The 22,926-nt window shown below is 34.5% G+C and overlaps 2 protein-coding genes across 3 annotated transcripts in view; one reads left to right on the top strand and one right to left on the bottom strand.

The window, feature by feature from the left end:
- LOC107872527 (MADS-box protein SOC1) overlaps positions 1-9,380 on the top strand; it is a 54,629-nt gene extending 45,249 nt beyond the window's left edge. Inside the window, exons 3-9 of one of the 2 annotated variants that reach the window (XM_016719198.2) lie at positions 7,944-8,028; positions 8,136-8,197; positions 8,304-8,403; positions 8,487-8,528; positions 8,771-8,812; positions 8,912-9,095; positions 9,180-9,380. In XM_016719198.2, coding sequence (XP_016574684.2) covers positions 7,944-8,028; positions 8,136-8,197; positions 8,304-8,403; positions 8,487-8,528; positions 8,771-8,812; positions 8,912-9,058 — 478 coding nt within the window. In that variant the 3' untranslated portion in view covers positions 9,059-9,095; positions 9,180-9,380. Of the gene's footprint in view, positions 1-7,943; positions 8,029-8,135; positions 8,198-8,303; positions 8,404-8,486; positions 8,529-8,770; positions 8,813-8,911 lie in introns of both variants that reach the window. The other variant, XM_016719193.2, reaches the window with a different exon arrangement.
- A 3,086-nt stretch (positions 9,381-12,466) lies between these two features.
- LOC107872515 (agamous-like MADS-box protein MADS3) lies at positions 12,467-19,568 on the bottom strand. Its single transcript, XM_016719185.2, has 9 exons — positions 19,347-19,568; positions 18,815-19,006; positions 15,487-15,562; positions 15,235-15,296; positions 14,925-15,024; positions 14,564-14,605; positions 13,335-13,397; positions 12,946-13,097; positions 12,467-12,747 (listed from the first exon to the last, which is right to left on the bottom strand). Exons 1-9 carry the CDS (start codon positions 19,376-19,378, stop codon positions 12,657-12,659), a joined length of 810 nt encoding a protein of 269 aa, XP_016574671.1. The 5' UTR covers positions 19,379-19,568; the 3' UTR covers positions 12,467-12,656.
- Between the last annotated feature and the right edge of the window lie 3,358 nt (positions 19,569-22,926).

The raw sequence follows: 22,926 nt of genomic DNA, 5'->3' as shown, positions 1-22,926 counted from the left end.
AAGGGTCCTCGGTTCTCTTGAACTTGTGGACTGTTTTGGGTGTTTGTTTTGTGTGCTCTTGGTCGATCTTGTATCAAGGACCGCACACTGTCGGTTGTCATAGTTAGCAACACATTATATCCATGGACAACTGTCAGGTTTGACTCGTACAGATCGGCCTAATGCGCGTACCTATCCCTATGAAAGAAGATTCCTATGGGAGATAGTTCCTCTTGAACGATCATTTCAATCATGCAACTTGTTTCCTTGTTCCCCCTAAAATCAGCCTGATGCGTGTACCTGTTCCTTCATCTGGTCCCCCAGCAGGTTTGTCTAATCATCAAAACAAAGCATAGTACCGTAGTAACTATGCATCATCACTTGATGTTCTACAGATCTTGCAAAGTCTGGAGTTTGTTCCACCTTCATAGAATCAGGGAGTCGGGATGCCAATTCTTGTAGATGGATGTGCACTTCTTTTGTTTATAAATAAATGAACATCCACTCTCAAGGAGGGGTGGACGATTAAAGAAACCAAGCCAACTCTTAACTCTTCCTCCTGTTATTTTATGGTGTTTTTGGGTACAAGAATCTGCATTTAGGCATAACAACTTCAACATTAGTTCAAGTTTAAAACAAGAACACTATGAAGTACAAAAACACCCTCAACACAAGATCAATGTGATCTTTCTAAAAAGTGTGTTTTATTTTTTTTTCAGAAATTAAGATGAAACAGAAACGTAAAGCCAAGTCCCCCGACTTCACAGAGTGTCCTTAAGGAATAATTCCTCTCACTATACCCAAGGTTTTGGAATTTTCCTTTCAAGATAAAATGACTTTCAATCCAACTATAGTGGTACTTCAAATAATTGGATTCGTCGAACTCACTCAACGATTTGATTGATCACAAAGAATGTTTTGAAGACAAGAAGAGTTTTTATTTCAGAAAATTTTTCATTTATATCTAAACCTATGGATGAAAACAGGTTTATATAGTCATCAGATGCCTCTTCTGAAAGGTGACAATGGTTCACTTAAAAGGTGTATCCTTTGGAAGAGTCATGTCTGTTCATTCGAAACATTGTGTCTTTTTCTGAATAGACACAACTATCTGAACAGTCACACCTTTTCCAAAACAATATGTCTTTTGCTCAAAGGTTGTGTCCCTCCATTTTCCATTCACATCAATTAAACCCAACAATCCCCCACATAAATAGAGAATGACTACTTTTTGTAAAACTTTACGGACAAGTATGTGATCATCAAGCAAAGACTGATTGCATCTGGATAAGTGGGTTTCCCTTTGAACTTTCCGTAGTGAACATGCATCGGATGCACTCGGTCAATCGGTAGATTTGATATCTTTGAACTGTCGAGCTTTAATGTACACCTAGACAACACATGTCACACAACCATCCTTTTACCGTTTATGGTTCTCACGATTTTGTTCTTTTCAGCCATGAACACATCCCGATTTTATGAGAGCTTAGAGAATAGGCCTTTACTAACAGTCTCCTTGAAGCGGCTTCCACTTTGCCTTCACATAGGTGATTTCTAAACGTTCAATTCTATATATTAAACTATTTGGTCAAATCTACAAACTTTAGATAATCATTAAAAGACTTTTCACTTTAAATCTTATCCTTATTTACTAAACATTGTCTACATCATGAGAATGGATTGGGTAATTGACAATGTTGAACCTGTCAGACACAACTTTGTTTGATCTCCTTGAACCTAGCTCTTGGGATCTCCGTTCTGCTAGGTAGAGTTACCGTCATGCTGACTTGTCCTAGGCCTTAAACCCATTCCGTTGGATGTCCTTTCCACTCTTTCTCTAGATAGGCCTTTTGCAAGTGGATCTGATACATTATTCTTTGACTTCACATAGTCAATAGTGATAATTCCACTAGAGAGATGTTCCCTAACGGAATTATGTTTTCGTCGTATATGACGAGATTTACCGTTATACATCATGCTCCCTTTCCTACCTATTGCCGCTTGACTATCACAGTGTATACATACTGGTGCCACTGGTTTGGGCAAATAAGGAATATCTTTCAAGAAATTCTGAAGCCATTCTGCTTCTTCACCAGTTTTATCCAATGCGATAAATTTAGATTCCATTGTAGAGCGAGCAATACAAGTCTGTTTGGATGATTACCAAGAGACTGCTCCTCCACCGATAGTAAATACATATCCACTTGTGGATTTTACTTTGTTCGATCCGGTGATTCAATTTGCATCACTATATCCTTCAAGTACCACAAGATATTTATTATAATGCAAGACATAGTCTTGAGTGTATTTAAGATACCCCAAAACTCTTTTCATTGCCATCCAATGAGTTTTGTTGGAATTACTTGTTTACCGACTCAATTTACTAATAGTGCATGCTATATCTGGTCGTGTACAGTTCATTATATACATTAAACATCCCAATACTCTTGCATACTCCAATTGTAAGTCACTTTTACCTTCATTCTTTCGAAGTGCAAAGCTTACATCTAAAGGAGTCTTGGCAATACCGAATTCCATATACTTGAATTTGTCAAGTACCTTTTCGATATAATGAGACTGTGACAATGTCATCTCTTGTGGAGTTCTATGGATTCTCATACCTAGGATTACATCCGCAACTCCAAGGTCTTTCATAGCGAACTTACTTTCGAGCATTCGTTTTGTTGAATTTATGTCTGAAATGTCTCTACTGATGATCAATATATCATCCATATTTAAACAAACAATGAATTGATGATTCGGAGTGTCTTTAATGTAAACACATTTATCACATTTATTTATCTTGAACCCGTTTGCCAATATGGTTTGGTCAAACTTCGCATGCCATTGTTTAGGTGTTTGCTTTAGTCCATACAACGACTTAATAAGTTTTCACACTTTATTTTCCTTTCCTGGAACCACAAAACCCTCAGGTTGTTCCATGTAAATTTCTTCTTCCAATTCTTCATTTAGGAATGCGGTTTTCACATCCATTTGATGGATTTCAAGACCATATACTGCCGCCAAAGCAATTAACATTTGAATCGATGTTATCCTTATTACTGGCGAATATGTGTCAAAGTAATCAAGGCTTTCTTTTTGCTTGAAGCCTTTTACTACAAGTCTTGCCTTGTATTTGTCAATAGTACCATCTACTTTCATTTTTCTTTTGAAGATCTATTTAGAACCTAAAGGTTTATTTTCTAGAGGAAGATCAACCAATTTCCACGTATAGTTGCTTATGATTGAATCAATCTCACTGTTGACTGCCTTTTTCCAAAAGGATGAGTCTGACGACAACATCGCTTCTTTAAATATTAGAGGCTCATTTTCAAAGGGAAATGTTACAAAATTTGATCCAAATGTAGTAGAAGTTTTTTTATGTGTACTACGTCTTGGATTCTCTTCATTATGTACATTCTCACTTGGTTCATCTCGAGGTCGTTTAGACCCTCCACTAGATTGTTCATGTCTAGTTTTATATGGGTAAATGTTTTCAAAGAATTCAGCATTATCTGATTCAATTACCGTATTTTTATTTATAACCGGATGTTCGGATTTATGAACCAAAAACCGACATGCTTTACTGCTTTTAGCATATCCTATGAACACGCAGTCCACAGTCTTAGGTCTTATCTTAACCATCTTAGGCATAGGAACTTGGACCTTTGCTAGACACCCTCACACTTTGAAATATTTCAAGTTGAGTTTCCTTTCTTTCCATTTTTCATAAGGAATTGATTGAGTCTTACTATGGGGAGCTTTATTGAGTATACGAATGGCTATAAGGATAGCCTCCCTCCACAAGTTTTGCGGTAAACCGGAACTTATAAGCAAGACATTCATCATTTCCTTCAAAGTTTGATTTTTTCTTTTCGCAATTCCGTCAGATTGAGGTGAATACGGGGCCGTAGTTTGATAGACAATTCCATTCTCTACCCGTATTTCGGCGAAGGGAGATTCATATTCTCCGCCCCTATCACTTATCATTTTTATCTTTTTCTCTAACTGATTTTCTACTTCAGTTTTGTATTGCCTAAACACATCTATTGCTTCATCCTTACTATTTAGCAAGTAGACATAACAATATCTAGTGCAATCGTCAATAAAAGTTATGAAATACTTTTTCCCACCATGTGATGATGTTGACTTCATATCACAAATGTCAGTGTGTACTAAGTCTAAAGGATTGGAATTCCTTTCAATGGACTTATAAGGATGCTTTGCATACTTTGATTCCACACACATTTGACACTTTGATTTATTGCACTCAAAGTTTGGCAAAACTTCTAAGTTAATCAATTTTCATAACGTTTTGTAATTAACATGGCCTAAACGTTCAGGCTATAAATTATAAAACTCAAGCAAGTAAGAAGAATTTGAACTTTTATTTATTTCAACATTCATTACATTCATCTTATAAAGGCCCTCGGTGAGATAGCCTTTTCCTACATACACTTCTCCTTTTCTGATTATAATTTTTCCAGAAACGGTTACACATTTGAATCCGTTCTTGTCCAGAAGTGAAAAAGAAATCAAGTTCCCACGTAATTCCGGAACATACAAGACATTGTTAAGTATCAAGACCTTTTCTGAAGTCATTTTCAAGCCCACTTTTTCTATTCCTTCTACCTTAGCAGTAGCGGAATTAGCCATGTAGATCATTTCTTCTACTTGAGTCGGAGCAAATGACGAAAACAACTCTTTGTTGGCACAAACATGGCGGGTGGCACCAGAATCCATCCACCAAGCGCGAGGATTCTCCTCCAAGTTGCATTCTGAAAACATAGCACACAGATCATCACATTCTTTGTTGGACTCAAATCATATTTGCTTGATCCTTTTTCTTGCCTTTCTTAGGAGCACAACAATCCGTGGACTTATGGCCAATCTTGCCACAGTTGAAGCACTTTCCCTTGAATTTCTTTTTGGGTTGATTGCTTCCTTGTTCAACTTTCTTCTTTTCTTAGAATTGTTTTGGTCATCTTCTACAATATGTGCTTCATTAATTATAGAATTCCCTTTTGACCTTCTCTTGGCAACCTTATTATCCTCTTCAATACGCAGTCGGACAATAAGAACTTCGACAGACATCTCCTTGCGTTTGTGCTTCAAGTAGTTTTTGAAGTCTTTCCACATAGGTGGTAGCTTCTCAATGATCGCTGCTACTTGAAATGCATCATTCACAATTAAACCTACAAACCAGTTTATATGAGTACTAAGAACATTTTTAATTTATTCAACTAAGGTATTTTTCAAAGATATACCTTCCGCTAGGAGATCTTGAATGATTACTTGCAATTCCTGCACTTGAGAGACAACTGATTTGCTATCTATCATTTTAAAGTCTAGGAACCTTGCAATAAAGAATTTCTTAATTCCCGCATCCTCTGTCTTGTATTTCCGTTCTAGTGCCCCACAATTCCTTCGATGTTTTAGTTCCACTGTAAATATTATAGAGGTCGTCTTGGAGACCACTCAAGATATAATTCCTGCAAAGGAAGTCTGAGTGCTTCCTAGCCTCTACAATCATAAAATGTTCTTTGTCCGAGGTTCCCTCGGGTACCTCAGGAGCATCCTCACTAGTGAACCTTTGAAGGCATATAGTGGTGAGGTAAAAGAACATCTTTTGCTGTCATCGCTTAAAGTCAATGTCCGCAAATTTTTCGGGATTCTCCGCAGGCGCCATTGGTTGCAAAGCATTTGCTCGACTTGTTGAGGCAATACTAGTTTCCCCCACAGTGGTAGCCGCATCTTGTATTTGACTTTCGTTAGTCATTTTTCCTGTCAGCACAAGACAATAAATTTAGTACTTTCAGAACACTATCGAATGATCTTTAACTTGTGATGATGATTTTATGTCTTCGAATCACTAGTTAAGTTCAAACGGAGTAGAAAATTTAAAGCTTTAATCTCCAAAAACAAGCAATACAGATTCTGCAAGTTTTATTCCTTAAGATTGTTATTTTATGGTGTTTTCGGGTACAAGAATCTGTATTTAGACACAACAACTTCAACACTAGTTTGAGTTTAAAACAAGAACACTATGAAGTACAAAAACACCCTCAACACAAGATCAAAGTGATCTTTCTAAGAAGTGTGTTTTATTTTATTTTTTTCGGAAATTAAGATGAAACATAAATATAAAGCCAAGTCCCCCGACTTCACGGAGTGTCCTTAAGGAATAATTCCTCTCACTGTACCAAGGTTTTGGAATCTTCCTCCCAGGATAAAATGACTTTCAATCCAACTATAGTGGTACCTCAAATAATTAGATTCGTCGAACTCACTCAACGATTTGATTGATCACAAAGAATGTTTTGAAAACAAGAAGAGTTTTTATTTCAGAAAATTTTTCATTCATATCTAAACCTGTGGGTGGAAGCAAGTTTATATAGCCATCAGATGTCTCTTCTGAAAGGTGACAATGGTTCACTTAAAAGGTGTATCCTTTGGAAGAGTTATGTCTGTTCATTCGAAATATTGTGTCTTTTTCTGAATAGACACAACTATCTAAACAGTCACACCTTTTCCAAAACAATATGTCTTTTGCTCAAAGGTTGTGTCCCTCCATTTTCCATTCACACCAATTAAACCCAACACCTCCTCCTCACATTTTTCTAACTGATCAACTGTTTGATAAACAATAGTGTCAACTTGCCTTCCAAGGATGCATATTGTTTCTTCTTGAACGTCTAAGCCACAGTCTGCTGCATGAATTTTCAATTGAATATAGTCCCAAATTGAAGACCCAAATAGAAGAAGTACCGATTCAGCAACAAAGGATCTCAGTCAAATAACTGATAGTATTCTACCTGGAAACATATACTGCTACCGTCTCAATTTATGGGACATTCTTTTCTCTTTAGTTGGTTCCAAAAAGAATGACATTTCCTACATTTAGTTACATTTTTATTTGAAACTTCTCATTTTACCTATAGCCACACAAATATTTATGGCTCATTTTAGACCACAAGATTCAAAAGTCCACTTTTCATTCTTACACTGCGCCCCGTTAAACACCTCCACATAAGGTGGGACTAACGGAGCACCTTTTGCCGAGTATATCTGAAAGTGTGAAATTGCTTCAAAGGGACTCACTTGCTTGTTCTTTGCTCTAAAAGGAAATCAGTATCATCAGCATACCATCCCCATGGAAAGCTCTAGAGGCTGCCAAAGGCGCCTAGAAGGACCTTGCACCCCAACCTGGAGGCTTTCTAGACATGCTGGATGTAGGCAATGGGAGTGCTAAAGAGGGCCATGCAGCCAAGCCCATAGTCACTGTCTTAAGAGATGCCATAACCGATCTTAACGATTCCTTGGCAGTAAATAGGAAGGGACTCCTACCATTTTTAAACAACTGGTGAGCAAGTCCAACTAGAAAAGTCAGTGCACTAGTGAGGTGTTAGAAGTGTGTGGTGAATCTAGAGTCTTGCTCATTGGAATGTCTTTTCTACTGGATTCATTGCCTTCTTTACACAAACATAGCGAGCTTGTTGGGTGTTGGCACTTGCAAGAGTCTAACCACACTTGGGAGTAAGGGTTAACCTAGCGTTTATCAAGGGAATACTCTTGCTAGGTGCTGCTGGTGGTTCTATGACAAGTCCTGCCCAATGACACTATGCTGCTGTCAACATTTAGAGCATGATGATTCGACCTGTTCTGATAATCTTTTTCATCCTCCCCTCTGCTAATAAAGTAAAGGAAGACACAAAAGCACAAAGCTTAAGAAATGATTCGATTGTATGACCGGTATTGTTGATTACGTTGTTGCGGCTACATGTGATATTGTCCTTCCTATATATGAAATATGTTCCAATAACTAACCTTTAACTATTTGAGGAGCTCCAGAGCTGCTTATGTTCCTACTAGAATAGTTTCATTCAAAATTCTTTCTTGCTTGTTTTGCCTGAGGGTTTACTGTTCAAAAGTAAGAGAAAAGAGTAACAGGGAGAATTTGGCAGCATGCAGGAGGTAATAGACCGTTATAAGAGGCATACTAAAGACAGAGTTCAACCTGAAAACCAAGCTGATGCACAGAATCTGCAGGTAGAGCCTTAGTTTTGTGTCTCCTCCCCGGGAAGAGTTAGAAAGCAATTAGTAGTTTCTTGCAAAATAATTAATAAAGGCTCACTGTAACTTGCACAAAATTGCAGCATATGCAGCATGAGGCAGCAATTTTAATGAAGAAGATAGAGCTCCTTGAAATATCAAAAAGGTTCGATTAAACCTTACTCCAAGAGTAATTGCATTGTCATTATTTCTCTCCCTTTCCTAGTAAGTTCTAAAGATCCTTCTAAAACAATGAAATTGATTTGCATTAGGAAATTCTTGGGAGAAGGTCTGCAGTCCTGCACCCTCCAAGAAATACAACAGATAGAAAAACAGTTGGAGCGGAGTGTCAGCACCATCCGTGCAAGAAAGGTTTCTTGTTTAATGTCTAGGAAATGATCTGTTCTTCTTATGATCAAGTCTCGGGAACTTGACATTTATCTTGTTCTTTTCAGACTCAAGTTTTTAAGGAGCAAGTTGAGCGACTAAAAGAAAAGGTAAGGACACATTGACTAATATATTTTGAGCTTCAATTCACAAGAAGGTACAAAGTAATATATGAGTAACAATTCATGGATGATGGCAATCATTCAAACAGTGAATTCGAAATTACTAAGATTGCAGAAACTGAACAGCCTCTCTATAGGCCAGACTTTGTTGAATGTCAGCGTCTCTGTCCAAAAATTTCCAACTGCTTTATTATTTGTTTGTTTAATGATTTCCTTTCTTACGAATCCAGGAGAAAATCCTTACTGCTGAAAATGCAAAACTGAGGGAGAAGGTATGTTTTATGGTCTTCTTTTTTTTTCAACTCTTCGACTCTAATTCATAGTCAGGTATAAAATTAACTTATCTGGTGTGGTGGTGCATATATTTTTAGTTTGTTGGCCTTCAACAGAACCAAACACCAAGTGAAGATAAGGAAGGAGAAGCTGTTTGTACAGATAGTAGCGAAAAATCAGATGTGGAGACTGAATTGATTATAGGACCACCGGAGTCGAGAACAAGGCGTCTCTTACAGAATTGATTGGTGAAATATCTTCTTGACTATCTGCAGCTAAAGGGTATATAATCAATTGTCAAATAGTCTTTCATGCTAAATAATTGTGCATTTGAGCAAGCAAACTAATTAGGCTTATGTCTCTTAGGCGCAGCTGATGGAACTTTTGATCATTTGTGAGATGGTTTGTATTAAGGATGTGTATTAATTTATTTGCCTTGATTGACACTCAATAGTAATAAACTCTTCTGCTTGCTGCTTTCATATTTGTGGAACAACTATATAATTCTAACAATATTTTGATTGTTGTCTATGTCAAGAAAATCATAAGAATCATGGCTATTGATTGTCTTGCTTGCCTCTTGTTCATTTTGCAAGATTATTTCTTTATATCAAAACCAAACATATGAAAAGATCTCTTCCATCAAAACCATATAAATCAGAGATGTTTCTGACATTGCGGAGGTTAGTGGAAAAGATTAGTCATCGCGACGTTGTCAAAGAAAGCATCATCACCATTTGTTGAAAATGTGATTTCGTACTCTTGCTGATGTAAAACACAGAAGGATTAGTCTAGTTGCCCCGGACATATTGTTTGTAAGCTGCATCTACCTTGGTTATGTCAGCTAATTGATCTCAAATGCTCATTATGCCTTTACACAGCCTCTGCTGATAGCCATAAGGGCAATCTTAGCTTTTGGTTCGTAGGAAAGAACACACCCTGCTGTCTTGGCAACATCCATTGCAGCGAAGACGATAGTGAAAATTTTCTGCCTGCAACTGCAAAGAAGCTGCAGTTGGTTACCAATTTCACCGCCTTAAGTGGAGCAGTGTATTTGTTTTTTCTTTTCACTCCCACACCTCCATGACCAAATGGTTAGAAAGTGAAGCGTCTCACTAACTGAACTAGCACCATTAGTCTACGGAAAAAGGTATGCAAAGACATATTTCAAACAATTAGCACTCTGTACAACGAAACACAAAGTGTATTTACCTTTGCAAGTAAGATGCATATCAGCCAAAAAAGAAAAAAAAAAAAAATTGCGCAATGCACTAAAACTCCCGCTATGCATATGAGGTCTAGAGAAAGGCCGGACCACATCTGTCACCACATTCATAACAATTACGTACCAGATTCCGCCTGCTGAGTCTTTTCTTATCTCCTTTGCAGCAAGGTCCAGACTGATGGCAACCCGTGCCTGTATTATCAACATGGTTCTCTTTTAAGATATGGCTAGTGTATGACCAAAGGTATAAGATGGCAAAAACAGCACCCTCCTCGGCTCGATTTATATATTGTTGTTCATGATGCTAGTGTATGACCAAAGGTATAAGATGGCATACATATCACCCTCTTCAGGTCCGTTAGTAAGATTACACTCGATACATATATATTGTTGTTGATGATGCTAGTGTATGACCAAATTCAGCTTCACCTACCTGAAAATTTAAAACATAAATGAATTCTCCTAGGAGTCTCACAGTACCTAAGTTAAAAAATTAAATAAATAAATAAAAGGTCCTTTCAATAGTACATATTCTAAGACAGGACTGTCATTCATGAATAAAATATTTCGATATGCTTAGCCCAAAAAGATGTGAGATCCGTACCTGACTAAATATTAGGATCATAAAAATTATTCACTTTATTTAAAATTAAGTGTTTGATTATAAAATTTCAAAATCCAACTTTGATCGACGTTCCTTTCATTATCAGAATGTAGAGCTACATATGAATAATAATTAATTTTTAAATTCCAGCAAATTAGTTTGAAAATAGCTGCAGTTTGTCAAATAAAATTAAAGCTAAAGAGGGTCAGGATTAAATTAGTAAACACTTATTTTCTTGAGTTAATAACTCAGATGGTCACTTAACTTTGACTTTTATTCCAGAAAGTCACTTAACTTTGATTTTTAATTCAAAAGTCACTCAACTATCACATTTTTCTCTTTAAGTCACTCAACCCATTTAATTATTTTCTTAAATAAAATTTGTTTATGTGGAATTTCTATTTAAATTAAAATTCTAAAAAATAAAAAATATTTTTTTAATGACTTTTTTTATCCCTATTCCCCTAAATTTAGTATCCCCCCCCCCCCCCGCCCCCCCTCTTTCCCATTTTTCTTCTCCTTCTTGCATATTGTAATTGATTCAACATTAAATATATTTAATAAAATATCAAAGGATTACATTAAAATTTAACAATAATCAAAGAATTAAAATTACAATTATTTTACTCTACCTTTTCAATCCTTATTTCAACTTCGTTTTTTCAATCTGATATTGATATTCGTATTGAAATGAGAACAATAAATGAATTTCTTTTACTGAGAACTAGATCCAGACTCCAAAGTACATTTAGAATGAAGTACATACAATCATATTGAGAAACTTAAATCTGTTAATAGGACTAATCAAGTTCAGCGTAAGACGAAGCCGGGGAAAGCACATGTTGTTGGGTTCGAAATCGAGAGGGCGTCATGCGGAAGCTATTAGTTGCAAACTATCGTAGTGATAATTCAGACGACAAAGAAAAACATACTAAAAAACATATTATTGATGTAATTTGGTCAAGTGACCTTCATATTGAAAACTAATATAAAAAAACATTAAAAACTATTGGAGGAAAATCTCCCCCTAAACGAGACTCTTTAAACGACTACATTGTGGATGCTGTTATGTTATGGTATGAGAAAGAGGGTCTTTTATTTATAGATGTCCAAAACTTTTCCTCCAAGAAAGAGGTTAGTCAAATATGAAAAAGAATTATATTTTTCTTTCAGGAAAAGTAAAAGTAATTATGGTAACTTTTATGTTCCTTCTAAGAAAAAATAAAACTTAAATATAGTAAGAAAATCAGTGCAAAAACCCTAACACATGCAATGTCGTAAAAGGACTCATCATAATATCTGAATTTTGCATTTAAATAATAATTCCACATAAGCAAATTTTATTTAAAAAAATGATTAAATAGTTTGAGTGACTTTCTGAGTAAAAATGTGAAAGTTGAGTGACTTTTGATAGAAGTAAAGATTAAAGTTAAGTGACTTTCTAGGATAAAAGTCCAAAATTGAGTGACCATTTAACTCTTATTTTCTTTGAAAAAAAAAAAAAAAAAAAAAGAGAAGAACACATACGGTAAACTATACAATGTATATTAAACTTTTAATGGGGCAAATCAAATATTCAACAAAAATAGTCCTTGCATTGCATTGTACTCTCTACATTACTAATTCGTGATATTACGAGAATTTTTTCATGTGGTTTTATTTCGTAATATTAATATCCCTTATAATTTTAGGCTTATTTTCCTATTCAATTTCATTATTGATTTCATGATTAAAATTTCTTGGAATAATAATATATTTATGATATTCCAAAAAGTTCGTCAAAAAATTCCCCATGTTTAGTCAAAACTATGCATTACCAATTAATTTTACGAGCAAATGGAAAAGCTTATATTATAAGGTTAAACAGGAGTGTAATACTTAGTAAAATTATACATTACTACTATATAACAAGCACTTCACATCATAAATATGTCACTAAATTAGTTTTTAGTCTTGAAAACTTAAAGCGAAAACTTGTTCTATATAAATATATCCCAAGAAGTAGAATTAGATATCAAAGACCCCAGCCATGGATGATGTTGTTCTCAATTGCCATATTGCTCCTTGACCCTGAGGCTCCATCTGCAGACATATACTGTTGATACCTGCAGGATACATTATTGTTACAATTTAGATCATCATGATGTTACAAGGTGAGGCTGGATCCCTGTGGTCGGGCGGGAGCTTAGTGCCCCGGGCTGCCCTTTTCTAACAGATGACTTTGATAGCCAGTTACCCAAGGTTGAGTGACCATACGAGCAATCGACTGGTAATTAGATGAAGTTTATTTACAATATATATACCCTATTTGAAGAACTGGATCAGGTTGATCACAATCCATGTGATTTGATTGAGAATGGTGGACATGAAAGGAGCTGCTTCCAGCTTCTGCTGATGCATTACAACTCCATGGAAAATTAGGAAGAGCTCTCAGTCCTTGTCCTTCAGTCTCAAACTGCCAAAATAGAAAAAGAAAACTCTTCACTGTTTATGCAACTATTCTATATGAACTTAACAAAGAAGTAGCAACATATATATATGTCATCTTAAGAGTCCTATGTCGCTTGGATTCTTCAAAAATATATAATGTAATTCTACTCATATATATATAAGCTATTAGACATGCATTTGAGGGTACTTTCGAAGAGTCTAAGCAACATAGTAATGTACGTTCTTCAAGTTGAATGAGTACCGATGATAGTTCAAGGGAAACCTTAATCTTCAGCTGCTTGTTCACATCACCAAGATGACGCTCCTGATAACATAATCATTATCATGTCAAAATAGATAATTACTCAGAATTCAAAAGCTAGCTTTCACAATATAATGAGAGAGATTAAATATATGTCCATATATATATATCTCCAAACAGCTCACCGAGGACATGACCCTAGATAGGATGGTCTGGAAGAGGCGAATTACGGCAGAAGAGTAGGGCCAGATTGGGTCGCTAGTGTAGGGAATTACTTGGTGGGGGTTTTTTATTTTTTTATTCCTGTTATGATTCCGTATTCAGTGTTCCATGCTTATTACGAATCTGTGTGCTTTCCTCTGCTTTCCTCTGTTTTATAGTCCGTATGGGTGCCTTATTTATATTATTGTCATCTGCTTCTGTGCTTTACTATGTGTTTGTGTGATATCTTGTGCCTGAGCCGGGGGTCTTTCGGAAACAGCCTTTCTACTTCATCAGAGGTAGAGGTATGGACTGCGTACATCTTACCCCCCCAGACCCCACTAAGTGGGAATACACTGGGTTTGTTGTTGTTGTTGTTGTGTATATATATATCTCCAAAGACGGGTTTAGAATGTGAACTTTATGAATTCATATTCGTTATATCACTTGCATCAAATTTACTAAGATGCAATGTATGATGACATTGGACCAACATCAGACTCTTTTTATCCAACTTATTGACTCTATGATCATAGTTATTTAGGTGGTATTTCGAAAAACTAATTTCTTGAGAATGGACGGAAGAAACTAGGCGAGTAACAAATAACTTTTTCACAAATTTAACTATTTTTTTTTCCAATAAAAGAGGTCTCGGATCAAAGGTTATCCATCGACTTGTCTCACCAACAATGTAGTTGTGACTTATCACTCATCATGCATGACACAAAAAGACATCAAAAGGCCGGTTCAGAAAGTCCTTTTATAATGGGTACAAATTAAGCTGTACAATATAATCCTCCTCCAGTGTACTGCTCTTTACAACATATCTTCTTACTATTTTAATCCCTTCCAACTCTAAATTAATCACCATTCTTTTGCATCCATTAACCTTTTAATTATAACAAATTTATAGTTGTGATAATCAAGAATGATCATATATATGTACCAATTAATTAGTACTGATCGACCAGAACCTCAAAAATAATAGACTACTATTAATATTCTTCATTCAGCATATTCCATCTTACCTTTCTGCGGAGCTCCTCCATCTGCTCCATCATTATTTGGGTCTACACAATGAAGAAACAAATGTTTAGTGCCAAAGTAAAAAAAAAAATAAAAAAAATCTACATATTGTATGGAAAAAACAATTTACTTTGACTCACACAATTGACACTAGTCGTTTGAAATTCCCTTTAATCTCACAGCAGGATCGATCCAAAGTTTGTACATGGACTTAAAAGTATAAGACTTGGATCCACTTTTTGTGAGACGAAAAGAAATCTCATACGACTAATACCAATCGTGTGAAGCACATAATAAAATTTTTCATATTGTATGTAACAATCATAAAAAGATGGCAATTCCTTTCTTTGAATAGAGTGGTACCTTTCTTTGTCTAGCTTGTGCAAGTGCACCTTCAAGTTGTTTTTCAAGATTCTGCAACTCCTTCACACTTAGTGTCCCCAGATCTTCACCAAGTAAGTGCCTTCATGTATTATAACACACTTTCAAGGATATATATATATATATGTGTGTGTGTGTGAATATTATATTGTATTTCTCTCCCCTTTTAACATTTTATATGATCGAATATTATTTATATCTTTACTGAACCTCAGAGTGTGTTACATCTACGCCGTACAAAAAAAAAATGAGCATGTCAAGAAGTCATGTCTAAATAAGCAATTGACATAACCTTTGAGTTCGTTGAAGAGCTTCGAACTTGGCCTTCAATTTTGAGACCTCTTGGTACCAGCTCTAAATTTACAACAACAACAAAAATAAATTATGATTTGGAAGAACTAACCATAATAAATTATCATAAAAGTAGCAATTTTTTCCAACTTAAAGTTAGTACAACCCTAATTGTGATATAATACTAAGCCAATGTTGATTGATTGTTATTATGTTTTTCTGGACACATAAAATATGAAGCTTTCAAATTAACCTGTGTTTCTCTTTCACCACAATTGTCTTGAGGATTAATGCAACAGCGTTGATACCTCTCAAGGGTTTTGGTGATACTGCCAAAAAAATGAATACAATATTCAAAGAAATTACTTTTCTTTCCAACTATCTATTATTATTGTTTCAATTAATTAAGCAAGACGTTTAAGGGGAGATAAAAGGATAATTAAATTAAGGCTATTAACCTTATTGAATTTAAAAACCTCAAAAGACAGATAGTATTACATACAGCATGGAAAGACATCAACATACAATCAGGTATACAACATGATTTTGCACACTGGTTACACCAGGTGGTTATGTGCTTCACAGATAAAAATGATTTTGGCTCTTGCATACTTATTTCTGCGTCCATTTCAATTTATTTATCTGCTTTTAACTTGACATAATATTTTTAAAAAAAAAAAAAAAATTTTAGAATTTTATGCTCTTAAAGAAAAGTATAATTTATCAAAATATCTTTAATTTTGTAATCTTAAACATGACATATCTCATATGAAAAATTGAAATTAAAGAATTATCAAAAAAAAAAAATATTCATTATTTTTAACAAATTAATTGAAATAGAGTGAGTACTACTAAATAATGCGTATGGGAAGTTAAAGTCTATACCAAGTTTAATTTCCACTATGATATTCAGCACATCTTTTAGATAATTAAATGCAATATATATATTTAAGCTACGGCCTGTTATGTTTAGTTTAAAAATTTAGATTACATATTCATACATTTAAAATGATATTAATTAGACCAAGGAAATAGTCTGAATTCAAGTCTTAATTATTGTCATCAATTTTTTTTTTAAAAAAAAAAATTATTGTCCTTGTTCACTTTTACTCATCACTAATTTCCTAATTGAATTTTTATCATTTTTGACATATCAAATAAGATAACATTTTTTTTTTCTATTTTACTCTTAGCATTAGTTATTTTTTCTCTAAATTAATTTCAAGACACAATGTAAATATCATCTAATAGAATTATGATAAAATAATCGTATTATTAATTAATTAATTTTTAATTAATGTGTCAAGGAGGCAGTACTTGCTTAGCCCATGAAAAGAAGGTTCAACTAACCATCCATTCCACCCAAAACAAAAGACAAACAAAAACAAACAAACAAACTCCAAATAATAGAAAACCATTGAATATATAATGGGCAAAAAGGGGGCATACAGCAGAATAAAAATACAGTAGAGGCAAAAGCTGATTGAGTACACAAGGATTAATATAGCAAATGTCTTCTCATTTCTATGTATTTGCTCCATTTTATTTAATTGGCCATAAGTACAGCATGAGGTTGTCTTTTTCCTTCTTCCAACCTTCCATAATTGGAAAGTGGAAAAAGAGTTAGCAAAAAGAAAAAGTGGAAAAAGAAATTCATTTGGGCAATTCCTTAAGCATAATTAGAAACATAAACTAAACCATTTAGACATTGAATTTAAGGATTTAAAACTGCCAATCAAGTTTTCTTTTTGTCATCAATAACTAATACTATCACTTTTACTCCATACAAAACCCTAATTCTAAACAAAAGTGCTACATTGTAATACAAATGTGATTAAGACAAGAATGGTATTTGGCCACTACATCTTTTTGTTTAGTAATTTTCTTGAAAGATTACAAAAAAATATTATGCAAAAGAGGACTCCTCTTCAACACTGTGCTATTACTCCAAGATATTGATGAAATTATTGCATGACTTAAAAGTCAAATAAAATTATCAAAAAATAAAGAAGCATTTTTTCTTAAATACAAAATCATTCTTCAAAAGATGTCAAAATTTGAAGAATATGAAAAAGAACATATGTACAACTAGGTTGCGGGAACTCTTCATCACTTCGATGTTGCATCTATGTCTAACTCTCAATAAATACATTACTTTTGGAGAATATGACACGCCTGGTTAACATTTTTGAAGAAGCCGAGCAACATTGATGTACATACAAAACATTTGCAAATAAACATAAACAAAGGGATGATAAAATTGGACCTGCACAGTGAGAAGTTTAAGGCTTTGGGTGGGAGGGAATAAAAGTACACAGTTTCATAACACTTACTCAAAGAACATGAACTGGAACCAAAGTTGCTAACATATGGAAATTAAAGCTCAAGAATCAAACTGTCACACATTTAAACCAGCTCTGGCATTTTACACCAATAATATTAAGTTTCACCAAAATGGAATGAAAAATAGAAATCTTGATCAGTTCTTGGGGTTTGTGAATTGATAAAGAAAACTCCTTTTCTTACATAGAAAGTAGCAATCAGATCATATTCTTACCTGCAAAACTGATAAATGCAACATCTCAAATATGAACAAATTCCCTTCTCACAGGCATGCCACTTATTTTTGATGTGCAGTGCAGTACAATACTCTCTTTTACACAAAGGATTTAGTCATGACAACAGAAAGGAAAAACTATGAGTTTGGTATAGTAGAAATCAGTGAAGAGACCTCAAGATCATAGGATGAAAAATTAAGAAAACAAAGTTTGAAACTTTCTGATGTTTTAGAACCATTGGACTAATAAGTGCTCCAAGAAACTCCAAAAGCATTAAATAAAAAGATGAAAGGTAATATAGTAGGAACAAAATGGAGAGAAACCCTAGATCTTGAACAGTTGTCCAAAAGGGTTGGAAGAAGTTTCTTGGACTGAGTGAGAGAGCACACACTGCAGTCCTTTACTCTGATCTTAGGTATTTGTGGATTGGTAAGCTCTCTACTCAAAAACAATTGAAACGTGTCAATTTCCCATTGGTAAAACCAAACCCCCTTCTCAGCACATTTTGATCAAACAGACAACTAAGAAAAGAAAGAAAACACAAGAAAGAACCAAATCTGAAAACAGCAACTAACTACTCTACTTAACAGACAACAGATAAAATAAGTTGGTGCTTGTGTAAAGTGCTGCAAAAGCCAATACCAATTTAGCAAGTCAGAGTAATTAGGCTTTTAAAGACTTATAATCCCACTCCCACAACATAAACAACACACACTCACCTCATCTTTCTTTATATATCTAATGAACCCCATATGAAAAACAAACATAAAGTTGTAATCTTTTATGATTTAGAAGAACCCCTTATCAAGAATTAGCCATTAAGAACCCACACAAATAAAGTTGGCACACTTCCATGTACAACAAGCTTAGTATATATATCTGATGAACCCCAGATGAAAACAAACATAAAGTTCTAATCTTTTTATGATTTAGAAGAACCCCCATATCAAGAATCAGCTATTAAGAGCCCATACAAAGTAAACGTAACACCTTTTCATGTGTAAGAAAGCTTAGTATATATACCCTGCATTACCAAACTCATAGAGTTTTCCGCGACCAGAGAAGATGATGAGAGCAACTTCAGCATCACAAAGCACTGAAAGTTCATAAGCTTTCTTCAACAAACCATTCCTCCTCTTAGAAAACGTCACTTGACGGTTGATTTTGTTCTCTATTCTCTTTAGTTCCACTCTCCCTCTCCCCATTTTTGTCTTCCTAATTCAAGAAAATGGAGGTACAAATGCTATAAGGATATATGATGTTCACCTTTTGTATGAAGGAGAATTATATTATGATCAGTAATGAATAGTGAAACAAGGAGAGGTGGAGCACTTAGCAATAAAGTAAATTAAAGGGGTACTACAAAAATTCCCTTCTCCCTTATAAATGTGGAAGCTGAGAGAAACTCAATGTTGGATCTCCTCTTGCAAGAAAATGGTAACCTAATAATTCTTCTTTTGCTTCATTCTTTTATAAAAAAAATCCTAAGAAAAACTTTTGCTCTATTGTTTTACTAAAAAAACTCATTTCTTGTAATTGTAAGAAACTTTGTTACCTTCTCTTTTGAGGTAAAAGAAACCTGACCATAGACCACTAGTAATTCAATTTTATGAGAAGATGAATTCAAAGGGAGGACCTTTCAGTTTCAAAATATAATGATGATGAAAAAGTGAATAAGTGGTCCAAGAAAATTAGGTTCAATGAATTCAAAGGTCCAAGTTTCAGATAGTTTCTGTTCATTTGTGTGAAGACATAACAAAGTTTGATAGTAGCAGCCAACTAATTGTTTGGACCATCTTATTAATTGTTGAGAGACAAATTAAAGGCACACATCAAGTGAACTCATTTATTCAAGATTTAATTTGTCAAGGATATCATTTTTATATTTTTCTAAAATGCATGGGCTAATTTAGCAACCATAATTTCTTTTAAGGGCTTAGTAAGTTCATGATATATAATGGGATATTTGTTTGGAAGATCATGCTTAATGTGGTTTGTTGCATAGAAAAGATGAATAATTGTCAAAAGGACACTAATAATCTTAAAATATGAGAAACCTAGCTTGTTCTATTTAAGCCTAGTGACAGCAAAGGGTTGTTAACAAAGAACTTGTCTTGTAGTAGGAAGTATATTTAGGAATTCCTAGGCTATAGTGGTTGGCTAATTACCAAGAATTTGCAATCACTTAAAGGAATCATAAATCAAAATCAAATGGACATGTGCTATGTCTTTCAGAGAAATATTTACCATATTGCACTTCTATTTTTAAGTCTATTTAAGTAACATCATCAATAAAATTATTGAGTTTAACTTCTGTACACTATAGCAATATCTATTCAACGTAATATCACAAGTGGAGTATGAAAAGGTGGTGACTGATGTGTACGCAGTCCTAGCTTAACTCTAACTGGTGAAAGTAATAAAAAAGTTAGTTTCGATAGACTCTCGATTCAAATAACACATTGGCAATCAAGTATGTAAAGAAAATCCAATAATGAAAAAAGCTAATACAAAAACAAACAATGCAGTATAGTATAGTAGCATGGAAGAAGTAATATGATAATTGAAATAAAAGCTAATACAAAAACAAACAATGCAGTATAGTATAGTAGCATGGAAGAAGTAATATGATAATTGAAATAAAGGAAATGGAGAAACAAGAGTAAAACAAAAATTCGAAGTAAAAGTTAATTAGTAAAAGAGTTATAATAACAATATCGATAAGAGAATAAGATAATTATAGACTACCTACTACCCCTCTGTCCTAATACTCGATATTCATAGCTTTCTATCTAGGGTCATATCCTCGTTAAGTTGCAGGTGTGTCATGTATTGTCTAATTAATCACCTTTTCCCAATACTTCTTCATTCTACCTCTACCCTACTCATAGCCGATATTTCACACCTCCTCACTAGAGAATGTGTGCATCTCATCTATACATGTCTGAGTTATCTCAGTCTCATCTCCCCTATTTTTTCCACCATGGAAGACACTCACACTTTATCCTGGATATCCATCTTCTGAATCCATTCTCTCCTAATTTTCCTAGACATCCATCCCGACATCCTTATTTTTGCTACTTGCATCATTTGGATGTGTGAGTTCTTGAACAACTTACACTCTACCGCATACAACTTGGTTGATCTGACTATCACTATATAAAACTTATCTTTAAGACTTGGTGGCACATTTTTTCACACAAGACACCATATGCGAGCCTTCATTTCATCCATCCCTCTAATATATGATGTGTAGCATCCTTGTCTAACTCTTACTTTCCTTGGATTATTGATCCTAAATACTTAAAACTTTCTTCTCTTAGAGATGAGTTGTATATTAATCCTCACTTTCATAACTTCTATGTAAGTTATGTCACTGAACTTGCACTCTAAGTTATTTGCCTTGGTCCAGCTCAACCCAGACTCTTTTAGACTCCAACAGTTGTCTCCAGACTTTTAATTTATCATCAACCCCATCGCATGTCTGGCCAATCAAAACTATGTCATCTGTAAATAGCTTACACCATGGACTTCTCCTTGTATATATCACGTCAATTCATCCATCACAAGGCAAATAAAAATAGTAGTCGATCCTGGTGTGTAACGCCCCATATTTTTGAGCTAGAATTCAAATCGTTGTTCCTATCTGTACAGACTTAAACCCAATTATTCTATGTATATATATTAATGATTATCAAATATATGATATGGAAATATGTTTGTATATTGATCGAGGTCATAATACCCTCCTAACTCGAAGACGAGTTGAGGACTTTTCTATCGATAGAGTTTTGACGAATGCTCAAGCTAGGGTCCACTTTGGATGAGTGTATCTCATAGAATATACTGATTCAGGTATTCTACTATAGATCATATGAAAGGTCTTTTAGTTGTCTTTTCAATGCATCTGGCTTCATCTTAATCTGATATCGAAGTGGGAAGTTATGTCTATTTTACCTCAGCATATCCATTTATCATCAAGGTGATGACTAGGCTGATAAGCTATCAACTAGTTGACAAGCCATCAGTCAAGTCGTCAACCTTAGGCAGAATCACTAAAGAAGGTGACGACTAGGCTGATAGGCTATCAACCAGTTGATAAGCCATCAGCCAAAGTCGGCAACCTTAGGCAGTAACTCTAAAGAAGGTGATGACTAGGCTAATAGTCTATCAACCAGTTGACAAGCCATCAGCCAAGTCATCACCGATAACCAGAACATGAAAAAGAGTTGACGACTAGGCTGATAGGTTATCAACCAGTTGATAAGCCATCAGCTAAGTCATCAACTAAAGAAAATTTCAGAAATTTTTATTCAGCTTTGGAGGGGTACATATTTTGGTTTTTTCCTCATCTCAAACCTTACCTCCCCCCTCCCAACTTAAAGCACCAAATATGTGTATTTAGCCATTATTAATTAGTTTTAAAAGCCATTAACCCTCTTTACTCTCAAGAACAACAAAATTAGGATTTTCTCTCAAGTCATCTCCAAAGCCTCAAAGTTTAAGTTTCTTTGAAAGTCAAGCAATTCCAGGTATGTGTGATGTTCATCCATGGCTTTCTTCACCATAGAGTCTAAGAATCTCTTTTTTAATGTTAAATTATGAGTTTTTCATGTTTTAAATGAATTATCTTCATGAATTACTTGTTATTTCAATTTTAAGCTAAGATTACAATTGTTTTCAAGTGGAATGGATTATAGTATGTTTTGGATATTGGAGGTTCTACGTCATGTTCATGCAATTCAGAATAAACCCTTAATTTATGATTTTTATCATGCAATCATGCTATCTCATCATGTTTAAAAGCATCCCCATGTTAAGGTCTTAATCTCCATGTGTTTGATGAAATACCAAAGAGAATGATTTTGTAGAATGATTCCCCATTATGTTTTTTCGAAGCTTTTACATACCTTTATTGTTATTTCCGTTCTGTGCTGGGGGTTATGAATACCTCACACTTAGTTGTTTCCATAGTTTCAGTAGTTTCAGAATGGTTTTAGATAAACCATGAGCCTTGTTATTTAGATAGTATTATGTCTAGTTGTTGGCTCGAGTAAGCTCATTTTAGTCCATTAGTCAGTGTCATTCAGTTGTGAGCAGGATTTAGCACCGAGCGGACCTAGAGATGGGGGCTC

Source organism: Capsicum annuum, chromosome 1 (genome assembly GCF_002878395.1).
Source record: "Capsicum annuum cultivar UCD-10X-F1 chromosome 1, UCD10Xv1.1, whole genome shotgun sequence".
In the NCBI taxonomy this organism is placed as follows: domain Eukaryota; kingdom Viridiplantae; phylum Streptophyta; class Magnoliopsida; order Solanales; family Solanaceae; genus Capsicum; species Capsicum annuum.
The sequence above is the reverse complement of the archived record's forward strand: the minus strand, read 5'-3'. Positions and strand labels throughout refer to the sequence as shown.

Excerpts from the sequence above, each read along its gene's own strand:
- LOC107872515 (XM_016719185.2), bottom strand. The coding sequence starts at position 19,378 with ATGGTCAGGTTTCTTTTACCTCAAAAGAGAAG. Across the intron at positions 15,563-18,814 it reads TATGAGTTTGGTAATGCAGG|TATCACCAAAACCCTTGAGA; the intron begins GTATATATACTA and ends TTTTTTTGGCAG. Across the intron at positions 13,398-14,563 it reads TGGAGGAGCTCCGCAGAAAG|GAGCGTCATCTTGGTGATGT; the intron begins GTAAGATGGAAT and ends TTATGTTATCAG.